A 27698-nucleotide genomic window follows, 5' to 3' on the forward strand; every position below is an offset into this window, starting at 1 on the left:
CTCATCCCGGACACATCCCGCCCCAGAACCCCTTACTATTTTATTTAGTCCGTGGCGCCCGCGGTGCCACGGGCGGTGTACAGATGTTGACTCACCCCCTCCCCAAAAGGCCTTTGGTGGGTTTAGAGGGGGTGGGAAAGGGAGGGGCCCCAGGTGAGGCTATGCTTCCTAATCATATTAGCCATGATCACTCCATTTCTGGGGTTTCTCAAAGCCTGAAGAATGTTTTAAGGGTATCTCAATGGTAAAAAAAAAGGCTGGTCTAGACAGAAATATATATGTTAGCAAAACTGGGATACTTAAGTTCGTATTGGCTGAATCAGAAACAGATTAACAATGTGATTTGAACCTAGCTGCGGTAACAAGCTAAAAGCCACCATTTATACATTTAGCATTATGTACAGGACAGAAACAAGCAGGGGCAATAATAATTTTGCAATTAAGAGTGTTTATGTTCACACCATTTGGAGTAATGCTGAAAAACGAGTTAATCATTTCTGCATACAAATGGAATGTTATTGCAATAACTTGAACATGATTATTAAGTTTGCTTGAAAGAGAAAACTCCTGAAATTGCTCAACCAAAATCTTAGAACACTATTTAATTTTTCAGAGAGATAAGGGGGAAAGATAACGCCTCACAGGAATAACAAACCGTAAAGAATGGTACTTTTATCTGCTTGAGTTCAAGTACTGGTCAACTTAATCTAAAGTGCTATAAGAAAGTCATTTAAAAAAATAAAATGTGGCTGATCTAAAACAGCTGTTTCTTATTCTCCTGTCTAAAGACATAATTAATAAAAATTATAAAGTCCCTGTATTGTTAACCTTAGAAGAGCTGGAGTCATAAAGCATGAAGCTGATCAATCTGCTATGGTACCTTGGCAGGTGACAGTTCTTCCTAAAGGGGAATTAGAGGTTCAATTCACATATGGCCATGTTGTGATGAATCTAGAGCAGGGGTCCCAGTCAGCTCTGGTTAGATACTGACAGCTTACACTAATCACTTATTATTTGGTTGGGCTCAAAAATTCCATAAAGTAAAAAAAGTGCGAGTGACCATGTGCATCACAGACTCATCTGACAGTAGGAGTGAGACTGTTGCTTTTAGTCTTACAAGAATTAGGGTCACACAGGCATACCTGCAGTCCTCATATAGGAGATGGCTTCTCCTGCCACTAAATCCCTAAATCTGTCCTTTTCCCCTGGTCACCCAATTAACTTGTTTGGTCTAGAGACTCTCTTGCTAAGCATGTTTTTTATTTGTAGGGCTCCCTGATCAGGAAAACAATGAAAAATTTTGTGATAGTTGTGAATTTCCTGTATTCTGCAGAGGGTTGCACTAGATAACCCTGGAGATCTCTTCCAACTTTATGATTCTATGATGATTCTGTGGGGTAAACATGGAAGCAGACATCATGGTAGCAGTTAGACAAAAGCATTTGCCATAGGAAGGCAGGTCTCCAAAGCTTTAGGCAGATAGAATTCTGCCGAAATAATACACAGCACAGTCACTGGTGTTACTCTTTTAATAAATTAATGTTTTATCTTCCTAATCAAAATTTTGCCAATATCTGATAACCTCCTACATCACTGCTGTTGTATGAAATAGATTCTGTATGCATCATGGGAATGCAAACACATAAGTGCAGTTCACAGCATTGTAGCCACCCAGGCCTAAGACAGGCTTCCATACCTATCCACATATATACCGCACATTATTTACTTATTTATTTTTTTCCGATTTATATACCACCCCTCCCTATGACATCTCATACTGTGGTCATGTATCAACTGACCCAGAATTATCTATTTATGACAGGTGCAACCCAAATATGCTGTAAACAAGATGGCTTAATATACCACCAATGGCATTCTAAACTTGTCAAATAGTTCAACCTGGCCTTGCTCTTGCACTTCTGTTATAAAATATTAGTATCTAATGGTAGGCATTCAAAGGATAACACTAGAGCTGTTGGATCCCTAGGTGTTTGCCTAGTTCTGTCCTCATCCCATTCTTTGCACAATTCTGTGTTGAGAAATTTACAAACCACATTATGTGTGGCATTCGTGGTTCTTCCCAGCACAGCAATACCTGCCAGCCGTTGCATCAACAAATCACCCTGGGAATGAATCCCGTGATGCCTGCTCTGTTGGAGAAAGGTTAGTTGAACTGGAAAACATATCTTGCTAATTAGTAAGTTTCAAACTTTGCGGTGTATCAAAACATTAAATAATATGATATTGTACCTGCACTAATCACTTAAATGGCATTTCAGGCACTAATACAATTTGGATTAAAATTAATCATATTTATCATAACAAAATGTGGATAAATTATGGACATAATCTAGCCAAATGTAAGCACTTTAAATTCCCATTAGTATAATTCATTCCAGGCCTAAGGTATAAAACATAAATGTGGTTACCCTTGCCTGGATCATTCCCAAAGCTACTTCCTTGAAACCAAATGTATTGAAATTGCAGTGAGTAATTACCCTCATACACATTTTATATGTATAATACCTGTTAACATAATTCCATGGTTATTGGAGGCAGAGGAACAAAAAACATTTGAAGAAACAAAAATGGCTTTCTTACATTGAGGAACCCCACCTGTCCAGCCTGCTGACCAGCATCGGGGCAGACAAGTTGGACAAACTCTTTCAGAGTCTCCTGAGGATGATAGCGGATTGCTGGGTGTGAGAAGTATGGCCCAGGCTGCTGAATAATGGGTGATGTTGGAAAATGAAGAGTCGATGGTGTTGCATGTGGACTTGCTATAGGAAAGAAAACAAAAGAAGTTACAGATTTTTTTGGAGTTTGGTCAATACATTAAAAAAAACAACTTTAACCTCTTTTTTTTTTTAAGGATTCTCACCAAGGGTATACACCTCAGAGTATATAACTGATGTTCTACATAGCTGATCTTCAGAATATATCCGGTCATGCTCAATTGTATATAGCCAAGTATAAAGGCAAGAGCATAAATGAAGCCAGATTTTAAAATGTCTTTTCTGCATTTTTAGTGGTCATCATTTATAAAGGAGCCAGCAGTCCTTGGTAAAAGTGATGACTATTCATTACCTTAAGAGCCTTTCTAATGAATCCAGCAATAAAAAATGTATTTGGAAGATTACGGTTGATTTAATTGACATTCCATATAATTCTGGTTTGCACATAGGGACCCGTTTTATTTTGAGCAATAAATGGGCAATAACATAATGAAGATGCTCCTGCAGCTCTTGTTTATGTCACTTTTTCAGCTCAATATGGGATTTAAAAAAAAGGTATTAAGCTTTCATGTAAACTAACATTTACATTTTGCCTTTTATAATAAAAAAATAATAATCCTTACCCATTTTAGGTATATTGTTAAAAAGTGCCTAGGAACCTGTGTGTGTCTGTGTGAGGGGAGAAGGAATTATGGCACTAAGGAATTATGGCAAAGATTAAGGAAAGCAATATATGGTTATTTTGGGTATCATATTTATCCCAAGACATTGGAATAGCTAAGTACTTTGATGAGTATTAGTGAGTTCATCCATTCATTTACAGCAGGGGTAGTCAAACTGTGGCCCTTCAGATGTCCATGGACTACAATTCCCATGAGCCTCTGCCAGCGAATGCATCTGGAGGGGCATCTGGAGGGCCGCAGTTTGACTACTCCTGATTTACAGCAACCACTAAATGTCTTATAAACCATAGTAGTGCTATGTGATAGATTTATGTCAGACTACGATCCTCCTAAAAGCAATTCTGGATAATAGCAATACTTGGTATTTACACTGTAGTATTTCTGAGCAATATACTTATTGAGCAATATACTTAACATACAGTATCTAAGTACCAGACTGCCATCTTCATATGGATGATTTATGCACTGAGAACGTCACTGCCCAATGCAGGAGCACAAATAGGGAGCAGATGAGGCGTACCGGGCCAAATGCTCCCTTATGTGGGTGCAGGAAGAGGTGAGGCAACCTGCCACGACTAAAATTCCATTGCATTGGTTTACATTGACATGTGAAAGATATGAAAGCAATATCTACAAAATAAATTGCCATAAGGATTACAGTTTTATACCAGCCAACTGGTTGAGTTTTTTAGTTTACGACTACAGCCTGCAGCCCAGCATGAAACCTCCAGTGCATAAATGGTCACGGTGCAGCAATTCCATGGCCCATTACACATGACACTTATTGTGCCGCTGCACTTACCTCGGCCGGGCCTCCTAGCCCCGGCGTAAAGCGTGCGCGCTATGCCAGGGCAACCCAGCATGCCCCACTCCCATGCGTTCATGGGAAATGGCAGGGCATTGTGCCCCACCGCAACGGCAGAAGCTGGCGCCGTGCATAAAAGGCCTAAGTGATGATCTCTATACACTGCTACCCTATTGTGGTATATATTATGTGGCATATTATGGACTTGTACCGGAAAGGGTTTTGATAGATAGTGGTAGTGAACAAATGCTCCATATTCACATTAAGTGGAAGGATGATATGACACACTGCATTGTACAATCATGGTTAGGCTAACTCCAGCATTCACATGATGGAAGTTTTGTGTACATTGGCTTGCAGTAGCCCCTACAAGAGCACTATAAGGCAAATATAATTATCAATTATAAAGGGAATTGTTAATTTCTATATGATACTAAGACACATAGTCAAGATTCAATCATGTTTTTCTACCACAGAGTGAGTGCATATACTTTTTCCTTCCTCTCCTCTATCCAAATGTTTTGTGTGGCAACCATAATACCAAATTCCACAAAGCCCTTCAAATTTCAATGGCCCTACTGGCTGGGCAAAGAATTTTTCTAGCAATAATAACATTGCCACTTATTGAGGCACTGCAATACATTTAAAAAATGAAACAATTTCTTAAATAACACAAGCACTCTATTAAATGAAACCTACTATACTAAATACTAAAATGGTATAAATTATATGGATAGTCCCTACATTTTGTGCTTTTTATGTTAAAACCATGCTTTACTTGTTGGATTCATAGGCTATAGCTTCTCTCATATTAGGATTTTATTTCCAACCAAAGCATCTAGTTATTTTCTCTTGGTCCACTGTAGTAAACTTTTATTGCTACCTACACCCATGCACTGCACTTGTAAACCACAAAGGAATGTGGGTTTCTTTTTTGGGGGGGGGGGAGTTATGAATATGCAGAGGTATGTATTGTGTTAGTGTTGAAATATGCTGAACGTACTTGAGAAACCAACTGAATATACAACTTTGTAATCTCCAAGAAACATTAGATACAGATTGACCCCCAAATCAAATAAAGCGATAAAAATAAACACTGTCATTTCACTGACTTTTTAGGATTAAACAAAATTCTTCTTCCTGATCTTTATTACCAGTTGGATTTTATATATATATATACACATACATACATACATACATATATATCTGCATTAACAAAATCTTTTAAAAATAATAATTGGTGAAGAATCCATGGTAACTTCTGTAGCCTTTATTTAAGCCTGTCATATTTACACCTAGACTTCCTCTAGCAACAGAACTCCCCAAATGTGAAATGTTAGTATTGTCCAACATGTCTGTACAATCAATAATGAGGAGCCATCCAACTCATATCAGTGCTTCATTAACAAGCTGAACCATTCAAATGGCTTGGTGCTCAGACATGGTTCTGTGTAAATTTCTTGCTTTGTTTCTGAATAATCCAAATTGCTTCCTGTCCAGAACTCTGCATAAGGTTTTCTCAATTGTTGCCTTCTTGTTCTTCTGGGCAACACTTCCCTACTTCCCTGGCCATTATCACTAGGATTTATGCTCTAATTCAAGTCACGCATTGGTTCTATAGCTTTCTTCCTCTACCTTTTCTACAATTATGAACTTTTTTCTCCCTTTCTGTACACAACACTTTTCTTTCTTTATGTATGATCTATCACCTCTCAAACAGGAACTGAACTGGAGTTTTAATCTGGTTACTCAGTAGCCTACTAATTCTAACAATGATCATGAATTTGGTACAAAATGCAAGTGCATCCTCCCATTTCCAAACAAATATGTCCCCAATATTTCCTCTTATGTGATGACCAAGTCAATCTACAATGGATGCATATTATGGTGCTCAACCACAGATTTTTTTTCTATTCAATATAGCTTGAGCAAGAGAACTACTTCATGTGTTTGCTGTATTTTAAGGCATTACAATTTTCAGTTGAGAGAATAATTCACGCCATGCATTTGACTGCTGAAAAGGTGAGCCCTTCACTAATGCCAGGAAAGCCAGGCTGTATGTAAATAATAATAATAATAATAATAATAATAATAATAATAATAATAATAATAATAATAATAATAATAATATATTTATAGCCTGCCACTCCCTTGCGGCTCGTGGTGGGTAACAATATCACAAATCCCCATTAAAACCCCATAAAAACAATAATAACATTGCCAATATTGCCGGCATGGCAAGAACGGCAGCTCAACTTCACCCCCCTCCCTCCCACTACTAGCGGGTGGAGAGGAGACCCTGATGATGTTTTGCTTTGGGTCCAGAACCCAAAGCCCCGGGGGAGGCATAGATCTATTATCAGCCCCGGCCTCAACCATAAACCTGGCGGAAGAGCGCCGTCTTGCAGGCCCTGCAGAACGTTGAAAGATCCCGCAGGGCCCGCAGCTCTCCCGGGAGCTCATTCCACCAGGTCGGGGCCAGGACCAAAAAGGCCCTGGCCCTGGTCGAGGCCAGGCGTGCTTCCCTAGGGCCGGGAATGACCAACAGGTTTTCACCCGCAGAGCGTAAGGCCCTGCGAGGGGCATAGGGCGATAGGCGGTCCCTCAGGTATGTGGGTCCCAAATCGCGTAAAGCCTTGAAGGTTAGAACCAGAACCTTGAACCGGATCCGGGCAGCAATTGGCAACCAGGGCAGCTGCCTCAACACTGGCTGGATGTGGGCCCTCCAAGATGTGCCAGTGAGGACCCTAGCAGCTGCGTTTTGCACTAGCTGAAGTTTCCGGATCAAGGACAAGGGAAGGCCCGCATAGAGCGAGTTACAGAAATCTATTCTGGAGGTGACCATTGCATGGATCACTGTGGCTAAGTGTTCGGGGGACAGGTAGGGTGCTAGTAATCGGGCCTGGCGAAGGTGGAAAAACGCCTGGCCCGCTACTTTTTTGTCAGGGAGGCATCAATGGTCACACCCAAGTTCCTGGCCTGGGACGTGATGGTGAGTTGCGTCCCTGCCAGGGTGGGTAAGCGCGCTTCCTGGTCCTGCCCCCTACGTCCCAGCCACAGGCCTCCGTCTTGGAGGGGTTGAGTTTCAGGCGACTCTGCTCAAACCATTCTGTCACTGCTTCCAAACATCTGGCGAATGGTTCCGGGGGGAGTCCGGGCGGCCATCCATGAGGAGATAGAGCTGGGTGTCATCAGCGTACTGGTGGCAACCCAGTCAAAAACTCTGTACCAGCTGGGCCAGAGGGTGCATAAAGATGTTGAATAATGTGGGGGATAGGACCGCGCCCTGAGGGACCCCACAAGGGAGTCTATAGGAACGCCTATAGGACAGCCCCCTGAGCTTTTCCCATGGCTTTTCCCTTCTGTGCCCCCAAACTCTCCCTATGTCTAAGATGCTTGGGTGAGTAGTGCAACCACCACCCTGAGCTCTCCCCACAGCTAAGAGGCTCGGACATGTGGTGAAGCTGCTGCAGAGTACAACATATGTAAAAACCCCAAAACATAAAAATCCCAATAAACTATCCTTAAACACCAAAAATCTACTCACTAAAATACATATAGTCAATGCACAAGATATCCCGAAACGGTGGAAACTCCATATAACTAAAACCACTATCACCCACAGGGGCAGAAGAAGGGGTTACTGGCCATTAACTTGCCGTGAGAGTAAACCGGGGGTGGGTGCGTGTCCAGCCCTTCCTTAGCGCAACGGCCTCAACAATAAACCTGGTGGAAGAGCTCCGTCTTGCAGGCCCTGCAGAAGACAGAAAGCTCCCGCAGGGCCCATAGCTCTTCCGGGAGCTCATTCCACCAAGTGGGGGCCAGGACTGAAAAGGCCCTGGCCCTAGTTGAGGCCAGACGCACTTCCGGGTATGACCAACAAATTTGCACCCACAGAGCGTAAGACCCTGCAGGGTGAGAGGTGGTCCCTCAAGTTTGTGGGTCCCAGACCATGCAGGGACTTTGGTTTCTTAATACCAAAACCTTGAACAGGATCTGGGCAGAAACCAGTAGCCAATGCAGCTGCCTCAGCACAGGCTGGATATGGGTCCTCCAAGATGTCCCTGTGAGGACCTTAGCAGCCACATTTTGCACCAGCTGTAACTTCCGGATCAGGCCCAAGGGTAGGCCCACATAGAGTGAGTTACAGAAATCTATTCTGGAGGTGACCGTTGCCAGTGAAGTCTGGTCAGCTGGCTTCCAAGTTAGGGAGGCCCTATGTTCATGATGGGACTGTTGGCTGATCCTCATCAGGACTGACGAATGGACCTAGAAACTGAACGGATATGGGGAGACGGAGTGTGTGGTCATAGGAGTGCATGATCAGGATTTGGCAGCTTGGAGCAGGTGCCATCAAAGGCAAGGACTGAGCTTTTTCCTTATGCTTGGAGCACTTGCATTTCTTAGGGGGAGGTTCCAAGATGGAGCTTGACTTCTTCAATTGGTCTGGGGAACAAGGTCTTCTCTTCCCTTCTATTTCAGGAAAAACTGAAGCCAAAAACTGAAGTCAAAGCCATTTTTTATGTCGAAGGGCCACTTTGAGCCTGGAACCCCGTCAGACCATAAGGCATGTGCCCACATTTTGGGAATTCCCCAAGCAAAGTAAAAAGAGCTCATGCTCATCAAGACAGTCCATTTTGGTGCTGCATATGGGAAATTTTTAAAAGAGCACTTTTACACCATGGTTGAGAGTGTCAGGATCAGTCCCCTGATCTCTGCCATGTTTGATTCCACATGTTTGATTCCACTGGACCTGTAAGACTCCATCTTTGTGTGCTGTGCTCTTGCTATCTTTCCCATGTAACCAAAATGCATATGGATCTGTAGTATCTCTTTGATCCCCCCCCTTCCTTTGATCCCTCCGCTTTGGTGCCTCCGTGCCGGGCTGACCAAGGCTGTGCTAACCAAGACACTTTGGCAGGAAGCCTGGGATGGCACCTGGGTGGGGGATGACACCCTCCCCTTGGGAACGGGTCTGGTTTCGGCGGGAGAATTGTATTGATAACTGCTGGCCTCCACGATATCGAACAGTCTTGACTTCAGATGTTTAGGTGTTCAGATCTACTTCCAATTAAAGCTTACTTTCTATAGAAGCCTGGTTGTGAATTTTGTCTGCCCTTGACAGAGAGTCCACAAATGAGCATTGCAGAAAAACAATCAAGTAGCAATAGGAATTCATGAAGAAGGTAAATTCCTTTGGTGAACTCAAAGATCTATGCCAGTATATTGTAGAAATAAATGGGAAAAAACTCATAGTCAAACAACAAAGCAGAAATGCAAGGCCAAAATACTATTAGCACAGAGCACTAGAAGTACGTGCTTCCTTCATGGTAGTGAAAAAGGAACTGAGGCAAAAGGGGTGTCCTATCCTTGCAGCATTTGGTGCAAACAGTGTTAAATGCTATATATTCGTAACTCCATTTTTAGGGCAGGACATGCAAATGACAGAGCTATCACAGTTCCGCAGGGCCTCTAAGATGGTGCTCTTCCGCCAGGGCTTATATTGAGGCCAGGGTTAACAATGGGGTCCCTCTTCAGACTACACACTAATATCTTGTGCTCCTCACCCTGGGGTAGACTGCTGTGGGGTTAACGACGGAATGTATGCTACCAATCTTGTTTTACTGATGGGGGTTTAGGGGGTTTGATGGTTGTTGGCCTTTTACGGAGTTTAGTGGGGTTTTATATATTGTGAACAGTCACAAGTCTCTGGAGAGTGGCAGGCTAGAAATGAAAACAGATGAACAGTAGAGCTTTAAAGCTAGAAATTGTTCGTCATGTATGACCTACATCTGTGCAATCCCAATGTGGGGCTGCACAGCAAGACGGAAGATGAAACCATGGTTCCAGACTGGCCTTTAGTAATGATTCAATGATTAAGATTAACATTTTAAAACTTGTTAATAGGCTCCAGTTAACAATGCTGCAGAACAGTTCTTAAACATTTCATTATTTCAAAATGCAATTTTTAGTCTGGTAAACATGGAAGCCTTACTACAAACCTGTACCAAGGCAATTCCATAGTTTCAGCATTAAATGTTTTTATTAGGTAACACTGAATCATACAACCAAGGATTTCAAGCAATGCAAATGATTAATGCCCATAACTTTTAATCCTTCAAAGTACCAATTTTGAGGGAAGAAGGGCCAGTAAAATTTTCCTAAAAATACCTTCAACTTCCAAACCCATCATATCTTGTCTGCCAAACTTCCCCCACCAACCCACAGATACCACCAATAATGTGCTCTCTCCAATCTTTGCCAAACTCTCAACTCTTAATCAAATTCGTTTCCTATATGCCCCTGCTTTTCTTCCAAAATCCTCAAACATAACAGCTACTGCTTCCTCAGTTCTGCCCCCTTAAACTTTCATAATCTCCTTTTATATAGCCAAGGGTAAAAAAACCCTATATTTTACATCTTTTGCCTCATCTACAAAAACTGGTAATGTCGTGGTTCGGTCCTTGGTGGCTTGGGAACCGGACCGAACCCCGCCATCAGAGGCGCCCGCGATCACGGAGGTAGGGCATGGTGATCATAGGCAAGCCGGCAGCTGGGCGCCCCACCCGATCGTTGAGGTGGCAATGGCCGCTAAAGAACCTCAATGTCCCCCTCCACCTTTTGACAAGGGCCCGGAGATGGCCCTTTGTTCCAGGAAAATGGGCCATCAGGAACCCCGGAAAACCTCGCATATGTGCATGAGTCATGATTGTATCAGCATGTTCCCTCCGCAAGTACTGGGTGGGGCAATACAGCCTAAGGAGGTGGGTTTTGTATAAAAGGGAGCTTCCACCTGGAGTTCAGTGGAAGCTCTTACTCCATACCAGCGGACTCCACGTTGCTGAAATAAAGCTTGTTCCTGTTGTATCGTTCACCAGGCCTGGCGTGACGTTTTCTTCAAAGGGGCACCCTGTTTTTTTCAGTTAGCAAGCGGGTTCCCGACAGGTAAATACACATTTCACAACTATAGATTTTCACCCACAACACATCCATTGCTTATTTAAGTGAACTGGAGAAGAAAGGATGAGAATGCTAAACTCCACATAGCATATTTATGCACAGCTAAATTTCCAAGCACTGCTTGGCAGCTCACTTTCACAATTGGAACTTTCTTGAGAAGTGTTTGAGGGGACAAACTGGGGAGATAAGATGCAAGTGGAAAAAAGATTGAGTGTTTGTTGTCTATAATCCCATTTTGCTGTTAAATTTGGACCATTCTCTCTTTCTTCATGAGGATGTATCTATCTGTCTGTTGGCCTTAATCTATCTGTTTAGAACGCTTTATTCTTGTCCTTTCTCCATAGATCTCAGAGCAACATACTTACCTTTCCTTCCCCATATTATCCTCACACTGAAAGACTGTGGCACAAGGTCCTCACACATATTATCCTCACACTATGCCCTGAAAGACTGTGGCTCAAGGTCACCCAGCAAGCTTCACGACCTCTTCCTTGGAGAATCATTACTAACTTTAAAGGTGCATAGTGCTGCTGCACAAATAAATAGTTGTATTTACTAACGAGTTTATTGATATATCTTCTTAGAAATATTAATAGTTTATTTACAATTAATGAAGAGAGTGTTCTATCAGATGTGTCTTTCTAACAAATGTAATTGGCTTCACTACAAATGGGAAAGTATTTATTAAAAGCCATTTATGTGGAAATATAGTTCTAGCCTGTTCCCTCAGACTCTTTATTTCAATCTTTTTGAGATGCCTTAACTCACTGTGATCTGCAGCTTCTCATAACATTAAAGCAATACAAGTGCCAGTTCAGATTATGGAAGATATGTCCTGTTCTACTGTACCCCAATAGGACTTGTTTTCCAAAATGAGCATATTAAAGTACTAATTGGCTAAGCCACCATACCAGCTGATATGAAATGCTTTCAAGCACTATGCAACAGCTGTGTTTATCAGAAATAACAAGAGTGGCTTTTTAATAAGGAAAGCTGGCAAACGGCCAAGATTGAAGGGAACTTGAATTTCTATATATAACACAATTCAAAGGTAAAGAACAGAACTCTGAACACAGCTTTAAAAATTAAAGATTTTGGGCATATTCCAACTTCATTAAAATCAATGGGAATTTTGCCACTGATGGCAAGAGGAAATCAGAGCACAACTTGTATGGTGAAAGCCTCTTCCTCACTCTTCTAATCTGGATTAACAAAACAAAACATATCAACCACATAACATAAACTTTGCTGGACCATATCTAAATATATTTAAATACAATTTTGCACACACAATTCTGCAGTTTTTAAAACTACTATGCTAAATGTAGCATAGTAGAAGAACAAGCAACACAAGGCTGCAAATATATTGCTGTTTTCTAATCAACGAAGAAAACTACTTGGATCAAGACTGTGCATCACAGATTATCAGCATATGAATTATGGGCAAAAGGCATGAAGCCCTTCCTGTTTCAAGGCATGCCACAGTTTGCTGTCACGTTTGACTGCAAACCATGAGGAGAACTTGCCAGCAAACCAGATATGAAAACTATGGCTTGCAATTCTAATTTGAAGCATGCTGGTTTAGTCATAGCTGCAAATTGTAGCTGAGATACAGACTGGGAGAATATGCATAACCATGGCTCATTCCCACATTATCAAGGCGTGGCAGTACATCTGAATCAAACTTAGACTGCCAGGGCCATTTTTAAAATAGATAATTTTAAATCAGAGGTTGAACAGAAAACTGCCCAAAATTCATAATATAGATGATATACTTGAAATAAAAATGTAAATCCTGCTTTCTGCTATAATTATGTCCCATTTCATGTGTGAAATTATATAGTTCTACTTTGATACTAAAAAGTACATTTAATAGACCCAATGAGTCTGGAATGATATATTGCTGTTTATTTATTAGGACTTTGTGTCTGCATTTCTAACAACAGTGTTTTTCTTTGCTTCCATTCTGTAGAGGGTAAGCTGATACTACATAAGCATTGTTAACACTATAGTTCAATGGTACAGTAATTCACTTAACTTTAATGTGATTTATGGTTCTGTCAGTATGAGAGGCTGGATAACTTGAGCTGTGATGCTTAAACATGGGTTCTGGATTTAAAAATAATAATGCACTCTGGTTTATGTGTCTGAGGATGATAGAAAATGTAACATAAAAGGAAATTTAGCATAAAATAATACAGTTCAATGTCCTCCTCAAGGCATATAGTTTAACTTATTGGACACATCAAAGAAAAGGAACGAAGCTGAATATGTAATCAGCAAGACAGCAGGCTAAATACTGAGGTCTAAGTATTCAGTTTTATGTTGTTTTTTTGTGATATGCATGAAATCCTATTAGCTTGCTTAAAAATTCTGCTCTTACTGTCCCTTATTTTTATATGGGATGCAGCAGGTCTCTTTTGTCAGACTAATGTTAAATCTAGGTCCACTTTATTCATCACTCCATTCTTCTTTCTGCCATTTCCCCTTAGGGTATATTTTGTGCCTCTTTTAAGAGATTAAGCGACCAAGTCATCTCGTTGCGCTAACATCCTCAATGGAACAACATATTAATACAGTTCCTCACTAAAAAGGCCCTCTCTAAAAGTTTGCTGCAGGGATGACAAATTAACCCAGCATGGTGTCCTACACATCTATCTCTTTGCAAATTATTAGTGTAATAGCGCTTTTAGTTATGCATTTATCTAGCATTTATTGAATCGTTGCACTTCACAAAGCTCAGCAATCAGGATCCTTTATGAGGCAATCTCAGTGGGTGGTCTTATCGTTAATTTGGGATAGTAGTCCTCTAAGCTGTTTGCTTACATACAAATTAGCTAAATAAGTTACTCCTTTAAATATTTCCTATGTCACAGGGCAACTCTTTAAAATCCAATAAAGGTACAGTTTTAATTACACGGTTCCTGACTTTTGTTTAGTTCTAGTTTCCACCATCTGCAAGCCTCTTGCATGCAGTTAGCTGCAAGGATACTCTAGATTTGAACAGTAAATGTAAACAGCATCTAATTAAACCTGATTACTGACCAGAGCAACTTGAGTAGCAGTTTTCCTAAGTCCCAGAACAAGGAGCAACTGAGTATTGCAGAGGATAACTAACAATCCATTGTGAAGTTTCAATCTGTTTTTTTTAACTATTGTTCTGATTGTAATGGATACTACTTGAACAAGGCATTTGTTGGTAGTGACACACTCTGGGCCCTGCCTTGAGGTCAGTAACTAATGAAAGTTCCATTGATTATGTGTAGACTGAGTTCTATTGTATGCACAACCATCCTATACAGACATCAGGTAGAACAGTCTTCAATATATCTGGAAGCGAAGGGGAAAGTGATTTAAACTCCACTTTGTGCATTCCAAACCATGGCCTTTATTTTAATATTTTGCAGAACAGAATATCTGACTTCTGGAAACCTTCATTCCCTGGCATTCTCCATTTTTGCAATCAAATACCCCCTGGGAAGGCATTTCCTTCCCCCACAGCTTTTAAGAACATTAAACTTCTGAGAACTGGTCTGGGATCTTCTACAACACATGCAATTTATCCTGTCCCCCCCCCCCGATAATTTCCTGTATAATTTATGATGGGATCCAATAATATAGCAGGATATAACATGGAAGTAGGATCAGAGCAACTTGAAGGAAAAAAGTCTTACCCTTTTAACATAAGCTTAATGTGTAGACTAATAACATCACCTATTAAATAACAGGTAGCCAGGTAAATAACATCACCTGGTAAATAACATCTCATTTAACCATCTTTAAAGAGACAGGATTCCCCCACCCCCAGTTGTTGGCAACCCTACATGGAATGAGGAAGAGCAAGGCTGAGAAGCTCTGAACAGATTTCTGTTGGGGTACAGGCAAGCAAAACCAACTGTGATTTGTTGTGTGGTTTCTTCTTGATCCAAACTATGCCACTATCTGTAACCTGCCCTCCCCCAGCAACCCTGGAAAGATGGAAATTAAGGCTTTATCTCCCTTTCTACATAGGAATTATCACCAGGCCAGAAACTTTGGCTTTTAAGGACTGCCGTTATTACCAAATTCCCTATCCTGCAACACTGGAAAACAATTAACTTTTACACATATTAAATGGATAGAGGAACAATCAGACCTTGCACTGAAGGAATAAAGAACATTTAATGGATGAGATGCAGACATAAAATACACCATTTCTTGGACTTAATTTTTAGAGTTCTATGAAACCTAATATTAAATGTGTTTTGTATTGGAATTAGGTTTACCTTCCCCTTTCTTGTTTCTGTTTTTGAGCCTCACTTTCCCTCTGTTTGTAGCCAGGAATAGATGAGTTTGTAAGATGGAAAGGATATTGATAGTGTTTTCTATTATATTATAGACATTAAACTTTTGACATTAAACATTAAACAGTTGTACAATTGTTCTGATGTGCAGAACAGGACTTTTGGATCTAACCCATTATCTGGGCAAACCTAACTCATACTATGGTGGGGTACAGAACTCCTCTTTCTGAAAGATTTCTGATGCTTAGTTGGCACAAGTTTACCACCAGTTAATAATATACATTTAGGAAGGTAGAAAAGTGCTGATGTTACATACAATGAACTAAAAGCCATATTTTACAATTTGATGTACTGCCAGAGTATATCTACTCTAGAGGAAAATTCACTGTACACATGCTCAGAGTAATATTGTGTACATATCTGATGGCTATAACCTGAAAATAAAAACGGGATTTAATGAAAATAAAAATGGGATTTCATGAAAAGCCTATTAATCTGAGAAAACGTGTAATAGCAAAGAAGGAGAGAGGAAATTACTGCCAGAAAGACATGGGAAATCACAGAGAATCACAGGTCCTTAGGTAATATCTGCATGAAGCTGCCAGCTCAGAAACTTAGGGGTCATATAATGCTTGTTTATTTATTACTTGTTTATCCCACCTTTCATCCAAGGAACTCAGGGCAGTGTGCATGCCCTTCCATTTTCTCCTCACAACAAACCTGTGAGATAAATCAAGCGTATCTTTAAGTATAAACTTCAGGTGAAATGATTGGAGGAAAGATTTTCCTACTAAAAATGTCAAAGTGGGGGAGCTAGATTTGAAGATTTGAGTCCAGTAGTGCCTTAAAGACCAACAAGATCCCACCAATACACTTTCCAGAGTAAAAAAGTGACAACTCCCTTTCTAAGATACAAGTTGGAATGGAAATCTCGGAGTACTTATAGTCCAGTTAGAAGGTGGGACAGGTGTTGTAAAGAAGGAAATCATGATGCAGAGGTACAGCATGCATAGCAATTCACTTGAAATACATGAGGATAGGCAATTAGCATCTCTAGTGAGTTAAAAATCCTATGTTCCTACTCAGGCCCCTGGAGTTTGGCAGTCTTGTGATGTAATCTCCCCCTGAAGCCTTAGGTCAAAAAATGGAACAAACTGTAAGTTTAAAAGTATCCCCCACTGGTTTCTGAATGCTGTGAGTTTTAATGTTGGATTTATGCCCATTTATTCTTTTTGCATAGGAACTGAAGAATGGGACCGAAGAATAGGACCTGAAGAATGTAGAAGAATGGTTGTACATTGTTAACATTTGAAAACATATCCAGCAATGAAAGATGAACAAGTGAATAAGCCTGAGAATATATGGCTGGTGTTATTAGATAAGATGATGATAGCACTGGTATCTTGGCTTATTGCAGGACCTGGTCCTAGAGTCTGTCCTCATTAAAAAAAAGTGCATTGTTGTGGGTGAGAAGCTGTTTAAGGATAGGAGGCTGTCTATGAGCAAAACAACATTTGTCTCCTAATGGACGACCACCCTGACTCATCCCCAGACTCATTAACCAGATGGGCTGCCTCAAGCAGAACCGTCGGAAGCTTAGTCGTTAAAAGATGGAGCAGATATTAAAGGGAGCGATCTGCAAACAATTTTGGTGATCCAAGAAAGTCAGCATGGATTTGTCTCCAACAGGTCCTGTCAGACCAACCTGGTTTCCTTTTTTGACCAAGTAACAGGTTTGCAGGATACTGGAAATTCAGTTGATGTTGTTTACTTGGATTTTAGTAAAGCTTTTGAGAAGGTTCCCCATGATGTTCTGATGGATAAATTGAAGGACTGCAATCTGGATTTTCAGATAGTTAGGTGGATAGGAAATTGGTTAGAGAACCGCACTCAAAGAGTTGTTGTCAATGGTGTTTCATCAGACTGGAGGGAGGTGAGTAGCGGGGTACCTTAGAGCTCGGTGCTCGGTCCGGTGCTTTTTAACATATTTATTAATAATCTGGATGAAGGGGTGGAGGGACTACTCATCAAGTTTGCAGATGACACCAAATTGGGAGGACTGGCAAATACTCCGGAAGATAGAGACAGAGTTCAACAAGATCTGGACACAATGGAAAAATGGGCAAATGAGAACAAGATGCAATTTAATAAAGATAAGTGTAAAGTTCTGCATCTGGGTCAGAAAAATGAAAAGCCTGCTTACTGGATGGGGGATATGCTTCTATGTAACACTGTGTGTGAACGAGACCTTGGGGTACTTGTGGATTGTAAGCTAAACATGAGCAGGCAGTGTGATGCAGCGGTAAAAAAAGGCAAATGCCATTTTGGGCTGTATCAACAGGGACATCACATCAAAATCACAAGATGTCATAGTCCCATTGTATACGGCACTGGTCAGACCACACCTGGAGTACTGTGTGCAGTTCTGGAGGTCTCACTTCAAGAAGGACGTAGATAAAATTGAAAGGGTACAGAGGAGAGCGACGAGGATGATCTAGGGCCAAGGGACCAAGCCCTATGAAGATAGGTTGAGCCTTGAGAAAAGGAGGTTGAGAGGGGACATGATAGCCCTCTTTAAGTATTTGAAAGGTTGTCACTTGGAGGAGGGTAGGATGCTGTTTCCGTTGGCTGCAGAGGAGAGGACACTCAGTAATGGGTTTAAACTACAAGTACAAGATATAGGCTAGATATCAGGAAAAAAATTTCACAGTTAGAGTAGTTCAGCAGTAGAATAGGCTGCCTAAGGAGGTGGTGAGCTCCCCCTCACTGGCAGTCTTCAAGCAAATACACACTTTTCTTGGATGCTTTAGGATGCTTAGGGCTGATCCTGCATTGACCTGGGGGTTGGACTAGATGGCCTGCATGGCCCCCTCCAACTCTATGATTCTATGGAAGTCCTGTGGTTTGGTAGAAAAAGTCCAGGCAAGGAAGTGCACCTACCTTGCCTGGATGGGGTGCAACTATCAGTTACACGCTCAGCCAGGAACCTGGCTGTGATCTTCAACCTCTCACTCTCCATGGAGGAACAGGTCACAAGAGTAGCCAGACCAGCATTCTTGCACCTGCACCAACCTAAGTTACTAGCACCCTACTTGGACCCAGAACACCTAGCCACAGTGATCCAGGCGATGGTCACCTCGAGGCTGGATTTCTGCAACTTGCTGTACCTTTATGCCTGACCCAGAAACTACAATTGGTCCAGAATGTGGCAGCCAGGGTTCCTATGAGAACACATTGGAGGGCCTACATCCAGCCCATATTCCAACAGTTGTACTAGTTACCAGTTGAACACTGGATCAGGCTTAAGGCCATATGTGGTCTGGCCCTGAATATTTGAGGGACTGCATTTCCACCTATGTCCTCCAAAGTGCATTATACTGTGCAGGCAGCAAGAAGCTGGTGATCCCTGGACCCAGGGAGGCTCATCTGGCCTCGACCAAGGCTAGGGCCTTCGCTGTTCTGTCCCCCACCTGGTAGAATGAGCTCCCATAATTTATCAGGGCCCTGCCAGAACTAAAACAGTTCTGCAGGGCCTGCAAAATGGAGCTCTTCCAACAGGCTTTCAGTCAAGGCCAATCAAGCAATTCCACTATTCAGAGTCCAGAGACCCCTTTCACCACCAACTACATCTCGCAGATGGGTGGGTCAAACCACTGTGCTGAAATAATACAAAACCATGAATTGTAAAACTATAGTGCTTTAATTAAATGATGAGTGTTCTGTTGTTCTAATCTCTGCTGTTGGAAATATCATGTTATTATTGTTGTTAGGTGCGAAGTCGTGTCCGACCCATCATGACCCCGTGGACAACGATCCTCCAGGCCTTCCTGTCCTCTACCATTCCCCGGAGTCCATTTAAGTTTGCACCTACTGCTTCAGTGACTCCATCCAGCCACCTCATTCTCTGTCGTCCCCTTCTTCTTTTGCCCTCAATCGCTCCCAGCATTAGGCTCTTCTCCAGGGAGTCCTTCCTTCTTGTGAGGTGGCCAAAGTATTTGAGTGAGGTGGCCAAAGTATTTGAAACTCAAATACTCAAATACTTTGGAAATAGTATACGTTCTCAATTATTACATGTTCTCAGATGATGTTCTTTGTATTTCACCATGAATTTCACTGTAAACTCCTCTGAGGATCAAGGGAGGCAATAAATAAATGTAATATAACAAAATGAATAAATGAATGTGAAACAGGCACATAATTGTCTAGAATAGGTTGTTATTAATGAAATGATTTGTGAACTGGTTTAAGTTGAAAAATATATGTCACTACCAGGTGATGTTATGTTATTATATTTCGGTCTATCTTGTAGGAGGTTACCCTTGGTATTAAACTGTAGCCTTTCTCTAATACATAACTGTAAATTGAGAGAAACATGTTAAATTTCACACAATAGCTTTATGACCAGATGGGACTTGGGAGTTCTTGGAGCAGTGCTGTTCAAAATTGTAGACAGAATAAAATCCCTTATTTTTCTGGTGATTATTAGCAATTTATACAAACTCCGAGTACAAGTATCTCTGGCTAACTTGTATATTATGTGTCTTTCTGCTGATCCATTCAAGTGGACAGCCGTGTTGGTCTGAAGTGGCACAACAAAATTTGAGTCCAATCGCACCTTTAAGACCAACAAAATTTATTCAAGGCATGATCTTTCATGTGCATGCACACTTCCTCAGACAATGGAAGAAAATCTGTACTCTTATAATTTTTGTTCCATTGTCAGAGGAAGTGTGCATGCACACAAAAGCTCACAACATGAATAAATATTTGTTGGTCTTAAGGGTGCCATTGGACTCAGATTTTGTTTTGCTGATCCAAAAAAGGATAAAAATATCCACATCTTGCATGTGTAAATATGCAATGTATATAAAAGATATAAGATTTGTAAACTCAGGAATTTCCATTCTCTCCTAATTCAACCTCTTGTGACAAATCACTAAAACAGTACATTCAGTCATTTGACACTTTTACAAGCCAGAACTTTTTCAGATGTCTACCTCAGAGCTATGATGATGAATACCCACAGCAGCACCACCTAGGGGCTGAGATTTCCACATGCAGCTCTCTACAGCACAGGTGTTTGCTGAAGTTTTTGCCTTGCTCATTTCTGTAAGAACTGTGGCTTTCCTGCTGTTTCATTCAGTGAAATTCCTTGCAGCAGTAAGATCCTATTGTGGAGCCTTGTTCATGCATCTGGAGCTTTGCAAACAAAAGATGCACACTGAAGTGTGAAGCTAGGCTGAAAAATATGAAAATGCTAGACTGCCAGGCAGTTTTGGACAGATCTCAGAAAAGTATTTTTGCAGAAAAGTATTTTTCATGTACATCTCAACTATCTGCAACCATTTAGGCTAAATTTACAGACCAAGTGATTTTATATTTATTAATATAATCTGGCTATATTATATTATGGATTAACATATACTCACAGACAGGTCTTTGACTCAAGAATTTTGCAATCGAAATCTCAACAGTTGAGAATGAAAGGAAGGCTACAGGGAGGGAAGATGAAAGGAACAGGAAAGGGTGAACTAGCTGGGAGATAAGAGGGATATGAAAGACAAATGCAAGTACTTTGGCTTGGTTCCTCATGGGAGAAAACATCCCCCTTTCTGTTATCTACCAGAATATGAGGAATGCCTTCTGTACTGTATTCCTGAAGATAATATTCAAAATACACCATAAATATAACTATTGATATGTGGAATACCTCAACATTTTAGGCAGGTTTTGAGACCATGTCAAAACCCTCTAAGATGGGGGCTAACTTGAAATTAGAACATTCTCTGGCACCTGCACTGAGCATTTAAAAACCAATCCTCCAAAGCTGCAAGCTGGTTGTCAGATGGGAAGTTTATGGGGCCATATGAAATTAGTGCAGGCAAAGCAGAAGTGCAAGTGCATGTTGTTTTTAACTTATTTATATAGCTTTAATGTTATAAGTCACCACAGAACCCTTTTCATGAGTGGCGACTGAAAAAAATCAAAGCAAGCAGTAAGGTTCCTTGAGCCAAAATTATTCACAAGATGGTTTCACTTGCCCCTATGGAACAGCAACCCCAAGCTGTACCTTGTTCTCAGTTGCTGAAATTAGACCCTTCAGGCAGAAACAATAAAGAGCCAAGTCCAAATCCACCAGTACAAGAATAAGCAGATAACTTCCACCTAAAAGAATTTAAGGGATGGAAAACAATAAAAGGCAACCGTATTTCTCAGGTATTGAAGGGTTTAAATTGATTCTGTCCAATGCAATCACTCTTGGAATAAAGAACTTTGCAAAGTAATGCTCACAGAAAGTGTATATCCTACAGATGTTTTTTTATGTTCCACAGATGCTTCTGAATAAGTTTACATTTTTGGAGACACAATAGGTTGCTTAGAGTTATGATGTATTTTAAAATATTTTTTGGGGGGAAAAAGTAACCTCACAGAAGATGTACAGAACAAGTCCTGTTAACTAAGAAGCTTCCCCTGTACACATGGATGAGAATGACCCGATACTATAATTTTCTCTAAATATGTCAAGTTCCAGCTCCAGAGATATATCCTTTTGTAGCAAAGCTAGATAATGTTTCTTTACATTGCCTGTGGTTGCAACCACCTGCTGTCATGGTGATGGCAGGAGTGGGCTGAAGTCTTATAGGAACTGGAAGGTTATGAAACTGAGTTACTAATGCCCTCCAATATGGCACTATAGGTTTCCCTTGAAGCAATATCATTATGTAAACAGAGAAGTGGAGTACAGCTGGACATCTCTTCACATGCCTCCTCTGCATAAGATGCTGCTTTGGTTAATAAACGACAATCCCTAGTACAGTCACAGCAGGGAAAGCATAAGGCAGGACAGTGCTGTGCCTGGGTGAGAGTCAGCTGGTACACAGCTGAATACGCTGTTAATATAACTCTATTACTAAGAATACCTTGCTATTATCACCTATTATCAAGCACTGTTTTTAACATACATGATTGCCTCCAAGCAACCGGCTATGTGATTAGCAGCAAGTAATTCTACCCTGTCTTCCATCCCCAACGGAATAATTCCTGTATACTTTTATAATAAAATCAATTCTAGAGACTCAGCAAAATTTCACAGTGGTGAGACCTTATACTAAGGTGACCAGATTGTCCCACTTTTGGAGGGACATCTGGAGGTACCTGGCAAATTGTACTTATGTTGAAATTAAAAAATATGTATTACAATACTATATTTGTGTTCTATGAAACTTTTTGTTGCTCTATATAGACCAAATTTTTAATCAAGACCCGCCCCCCCCCCAATTCAATGGTTTCCTGCTTTACCAATGTTAAAATCTGGTCACCTTACTTATACATCAATGCAATAATCAGGGAAGATCCCTGGATTATGGTGGTATCCTTAAGAGTATATTGAGTCTTCAATAAAAATATACTTATCATCCTTTCTTGTTAATGTACAGCAATCCATTTATGCTTGAACAATTAGCACGCTACAGGAAGAAACAATTCTTTCACAAGTATCGATTTTGTATTATTTTATTAGAGAAAAGTTATTAACAGTGGAAAAATATTTAAAATTCTTGGGAGTAAAAATGCTATTTAAGAATCTGCGAAATAAATACATGAGATTTTTCTTCCTCCTAAGCAGATGCATAGCCTTCTCAGCATGTCTTTTGAAAATCAATCAAAGTGCATTTTAATATTTTGACCAAAATTTGGAGAGCTCTTCCAAACCAATTAACTGGCCCATGAAGACTAAGACAGGCTTGCTTCATTTAACCTGCAAAAACATTTCTGATGAAAATCAATAGGCTACAACAGGTCGTCTGCAACTTGAAAAGAGAAGGCTAATGAATGAGGCCAGGTCCTCTGGTGCAAATAAACCTATACATTAAATGAAAAATGTTATGTGAAGTAAAACCAGGCTTGTTGGGCAAATAAAGAGATATAGCAACAAAGTGAAAGGCTCTTTGATCAACCAGATGTAAGGGCTCCTTGGTTAACCAGACACATGAATCTAGCATATTTATTAAAATATCATCCACACTGGTTTGAAAGATAGTCACTTTCCTCCTGGAAAATACTTACCAATGAAACACCTATTTAAATACTAAGACCCAATGAGTAACTTTCCCCCTTTTTTAAAATTGTAAGGCACCAATGTTCTATTTCTTTGTGCGTAACCTAGAGGCTTGGGACTCCATGGTTAAATACCAGACAACTAGTGCCTTTGGGTAAGACCTCACCTCTGGGTCCTGTAATGACAGGTCGATGATGCTGTGTGAATGCCGTTCCAAGGGAGGAGGTCTGCGAAGGCGAGGGACTGCTGAAACCAGACTTCTCTGACTTCTTTAATGTAGTTGGTGATGGCATCCCTGGCAAGAATGATCGATAAGTGCAATTTAATAATGCAAGGTCATGGAACAACAGCCTATGCATTGTGAAAGTGGGTGCGGAAACAGATAGACAAACTTAAAGGACAAATTAAATTGCATATAACAGCAAGCTTGAAGGCTGACTTTTATTTATGATTGTCTTTGGGGGCAAAGGGTGACCAACATTGGCTTAAATGAATATACATTAAAGCACAGCCATAGTGACTTTTTAAAATCTCTGAGTGCAACTTGTTGGCATGTTACTCCTAATGTTATGTTATTATATTGGATCATTTCTCTCTCTCTCTCTCTCTCTCTTTTTGCATTTTTAAGAGATTTAAATATGTATCTTTAAGAAATTTAGTCTGCACTCTCTTTATTTAGATTAAATAGGAGAAGGTCATAATTCTGGCCTCCAGAATTCTGTAAGTCTTTGGCAAGTCTTTTGATGTCCTACTGTAGGTAAACTCAGTGGAAGAAAAGAATGTTTTGACATAGCTCATCTTGAATAATAGTTTTCTTTAATAAAATAACAATAGAAAGAGATTAAATTTTATGGTGATATCAGAACCATCCTCCTATGCAAGTACAATAATTCAACATTTTATTTAAAATAATAATAATTAAAGTGATTTTTTTTTAGATTAGATGGTTGCATCAGTACACTGGAGAGATGCAGAGAGGTTTGCTAAGGTTCCTGGACCAAAAGTTTCCTTAAACTCAAGCCAGAAGTAAGCGAGTTAGTCAAAACCAAAACAGTGCAGTTCCAATGGAGTATTAACATGTGCAGGAGAACTATTAACTTCTCTCTTACTGTTTCCTTATTTAGTTATTAGATTTTTAGACTGGTCTCCCGGCAAGTCAGCTCAAGGCGGTATACAAAATTATATAAAATACAAAATTAAAACAGATAAAATGAAGTTTTAAAATTAATTTAAATAATTTAGGGCTTATTAACTGGCTAAGGCATTAAACACCAACATGACTAGAATTTAGTTACGCGTAATGAGAGCTGAGGCAGCATAGTGGCTACAAAAGTGAACTAGAAATTCCTTGATTCTACCACAATAGTGGCCTCAGCTCCCTAACTGCAACACAGGGCTGTGGTAAGGATTAATAATGCATGTGGCGTGATTTCACCTTTCCAAATCTGTATAAAAGCTAGTTATTAAATATAACAAATATTTAAAATACTAGACCCTCTTGAACACATTAAACACACATTTTAAATTGTATTTAACAGGGCTGTATATTTGTATAATTTATAATCCTTGTCTCCCTATTCAGTAAGGAGCTGGTAATTGTGTACATGGTTGCACAAAAACAAGACTGTTTTGTCATGGCTATGAAGATGGGCTTTTGATTTGCAAGCTATGGCAAAACTGTGACTCAACCAGTTGCCATTTTCCAAAAGGATATTTTGTCCTTTAAGAAGGGAAAGGAATAGTGACCAAGTTAGGGGCTGCAAAACATCATTCACATTTTATAGTGCATTAGTATAGCATGTATCTGGTCAGAAATGAAACATTCTCTGAATAGGTTAGTAAAAGTATGAAGACAGCCTGCATGCAAAAATAAAAGTTCTCGGAATAAGCCAAATAAACCCAGCACTTTTAAAACTTTAACAGCTAGGTGGCATTGTATTTCAAACTGCAAAGAATGAACATTTTAGAAATTAAAAAATAAAGCCAGAACTCCCCTTTAGTATCACACATGGAGTTGATATTACTGAAATATACTGCTTGTTTCCAGTATATCCCCTTCAATTTTCGTACAACAAATTTTTGTAAAGGGGGACAACTGTCTTGTAACTGTATTTTTGCCTACACCAATTAAGCAGCCATTAGTGTTTGGGTTACTGCAGTAGTAACTACCAGAGGGACAACCCATAGATGGGATTAGCATTTTGAGTATTTGGCATCTCTGAAAATAAATCTGTTTGAAAATCCCATTGAATTGAAGACATTTGTGCTGCTTAGGATGCCTGAAGGGTGAAATGTAAATAACTAGAAAACTTATTCTGAGCTCTAGTGCTCTGTAACAAAGCCCAAGATTATACACAAATCTCTAGCACTGGTGGAGGGAAATACTTTCTTCCATTTCTCTGGCCCTCAAAAACGTTTCTGTTAATAATAATGGCTACTGTCACAATCCTCAGAACAGTTTCCTGGGAGTAAGCTTCACTGAACTGACCTGAGTAGGACGGCACTGTCAAAGGCTGCAGGAGATTAGATACTATAAAGATAGATGCCCGTACTCACTAAACCTTTGGGTTAGGCACTCCCTATTATCCTAAACAATTTATACAGTTTGTGCAGGACATTTTTAAGTTGGAGAGGTTTTAAAATCAAAAGCCTTGACTTTACTGCATGACAGCAGGCACTATTTTAGAAGCTGTAATGCAGGCCAAGCTGGGTAATAGGTTCAGATAATCTATGGATTTAAATAATTTTGCCACTTACTTTTAAGGCTCTCAGTGTAGACAGAAGAAACAAATTAGGGATACTAAGATGCTAAATTTCATGGGATACAGTGCAACAGCTTGTGTAAAAGATTGTTTACTTCAATTTAGGTATACAATAAGGTATATCCTTTATATGACCAAGGAATTGTAGGTGCTCCTGAAGTTTTCAGTGCAGTTATATTTTAGAGTAAAGAATCTAACTCGGGCAAGTTACTGTGCATATCCTTCTACTAGTTATTTTGGATTAATTAATAAAGCATATTGTATGTGACAGAAGTAGCCATATTAAGTCTGCTGCAGCAGAAATAAACAGTAAATTGTTGCATGATGTATTCATTGTACATGATGCTACAATAACTATGTAACTTCATTCAAGAATACTTTGCTAATCCTTAAATTAATGGAAAAATTCAGACAACAGTGATTTTTAAAAGTGCTCAGATAGTTTTGTTCATAGAAAAAAATGATGCACTTTCCTTAAATTTAGAATTTCTGAATTTAAGCCCAATGTGGCCTTTTTTTAAAATGCAAAGCTATTAAGCCCTTTCAAAATCATGCATTGCAACCATACACTGATCATGCAACAGGAAATGAAATATTTAGTCTTCTGATTCTGATGCCTGAGGAGTAATGGTATGGATGGTGAAACCTAACAGGAAGACCTTCCAGAAGTATGCCGTTCGCAAACCTCCAACCCAATGAATGTGCAGAAATAATTTACGCTCATTGTATAGTAGTGATCAGCAGAACAGTGCAACAGTTTAAAATTAATTATTATTATCCTTATCCATGGTTCCTATATATATATATTTGTGAAACAGCCTGGGGGGTGGAACATGTCTGGCTGTCCAAGTTGGAATCGGGCCAATCAGGGTGCAGACGGCAACGCAGGCTGCACTCTGATTGGCCCTGCCCCAACAGCTCCCACCACATTCCTCTCAGACATGCCAGAGACAGAGAAAGACACACAGAGCCCTGCCAGACCAAACACAAACCATCATTCCCTCCTATCGTTCCTGCTGCAAGGGAGGCAGAGAGAGACACAGAGAGAGCTGCCCCAAGCTGCTGACCAGCCTTGCTTCCCTCCTAAGAATGAGCCCTCATTACCTGCTATGGCTCCTGCTGCCACGGAGAGAGAAACATAGAGAGAGCTGCCCCAAACTGCACACCAGCCCTGTTTCCCTCCTACAAACCAGCCCTCATTACCTGCTCTACCTTCTGCTGCGAGGCACACCTAGAGACACGCAGCAAGAGGGAGAGGGAATGACACACAGAGAGATCTGCACCTCCTGGTGTCCCCTGGGTCCTAGTGCCCATTGCATTCCTGGTTGCAATGGGCTTTCTTGCTAGTATATTCATTAATTCCAATTCTAGGTGGCTGCTCCTGGCCTGCCAGCTCAGGGTGGCTTATAACATG

At 40.4% G+C, this 27698-nt stretch overlaps 1 protein-coding gene across 13 annotated transcripts in view; it reads right to left on the reverse strand.

Annotated features, from left to right (window-relative positions):
* Positions 1–27698, reverse strand: part of NFIA (nuclear factor I A) — a 592830-nt gene that overhangs the window by 64816 nt on the left and 500316 nt on the right. For 7 of the 13 annotated variants that reach the window (XM_077333531.1, XM_077333533.1, XM_077333535.1 and 4 more), the window contains 2 exons: positions 23689–23817; positions 2602–2780 (listed from right to left, as the gene is read on the reverse strand). In XM_077333531.1, coding sequence (XP_077189646.1) covers positions 2602–2780; positions 23689–23817 — 308 coding nt within the window. The remainder of the gene's footprint in view (positions 1–2601; positions 2781–23688; positions 23818–27698) is intronic. The other 6 variants (XM_077333538.1, XM_077333539.1, XM_077333542.1 and 3 more) reach the window with 3 other exon arrangements.

The sequence above is a fragment of the Paroedura picta genome, chromosome 4, assembly GCF_049243985.1.
Source record: "Paroedura picta isolate Pp20150507F chromosome 4, Ppicta_v3.0, whole genome shotgun sequence".
Classification (NCBI taxonomy): Eukaryota; Metazoa; Chordata; class Lepidosauria; order Squamata; family Gekkonidae; genus Paroedura; species Paroedura picta.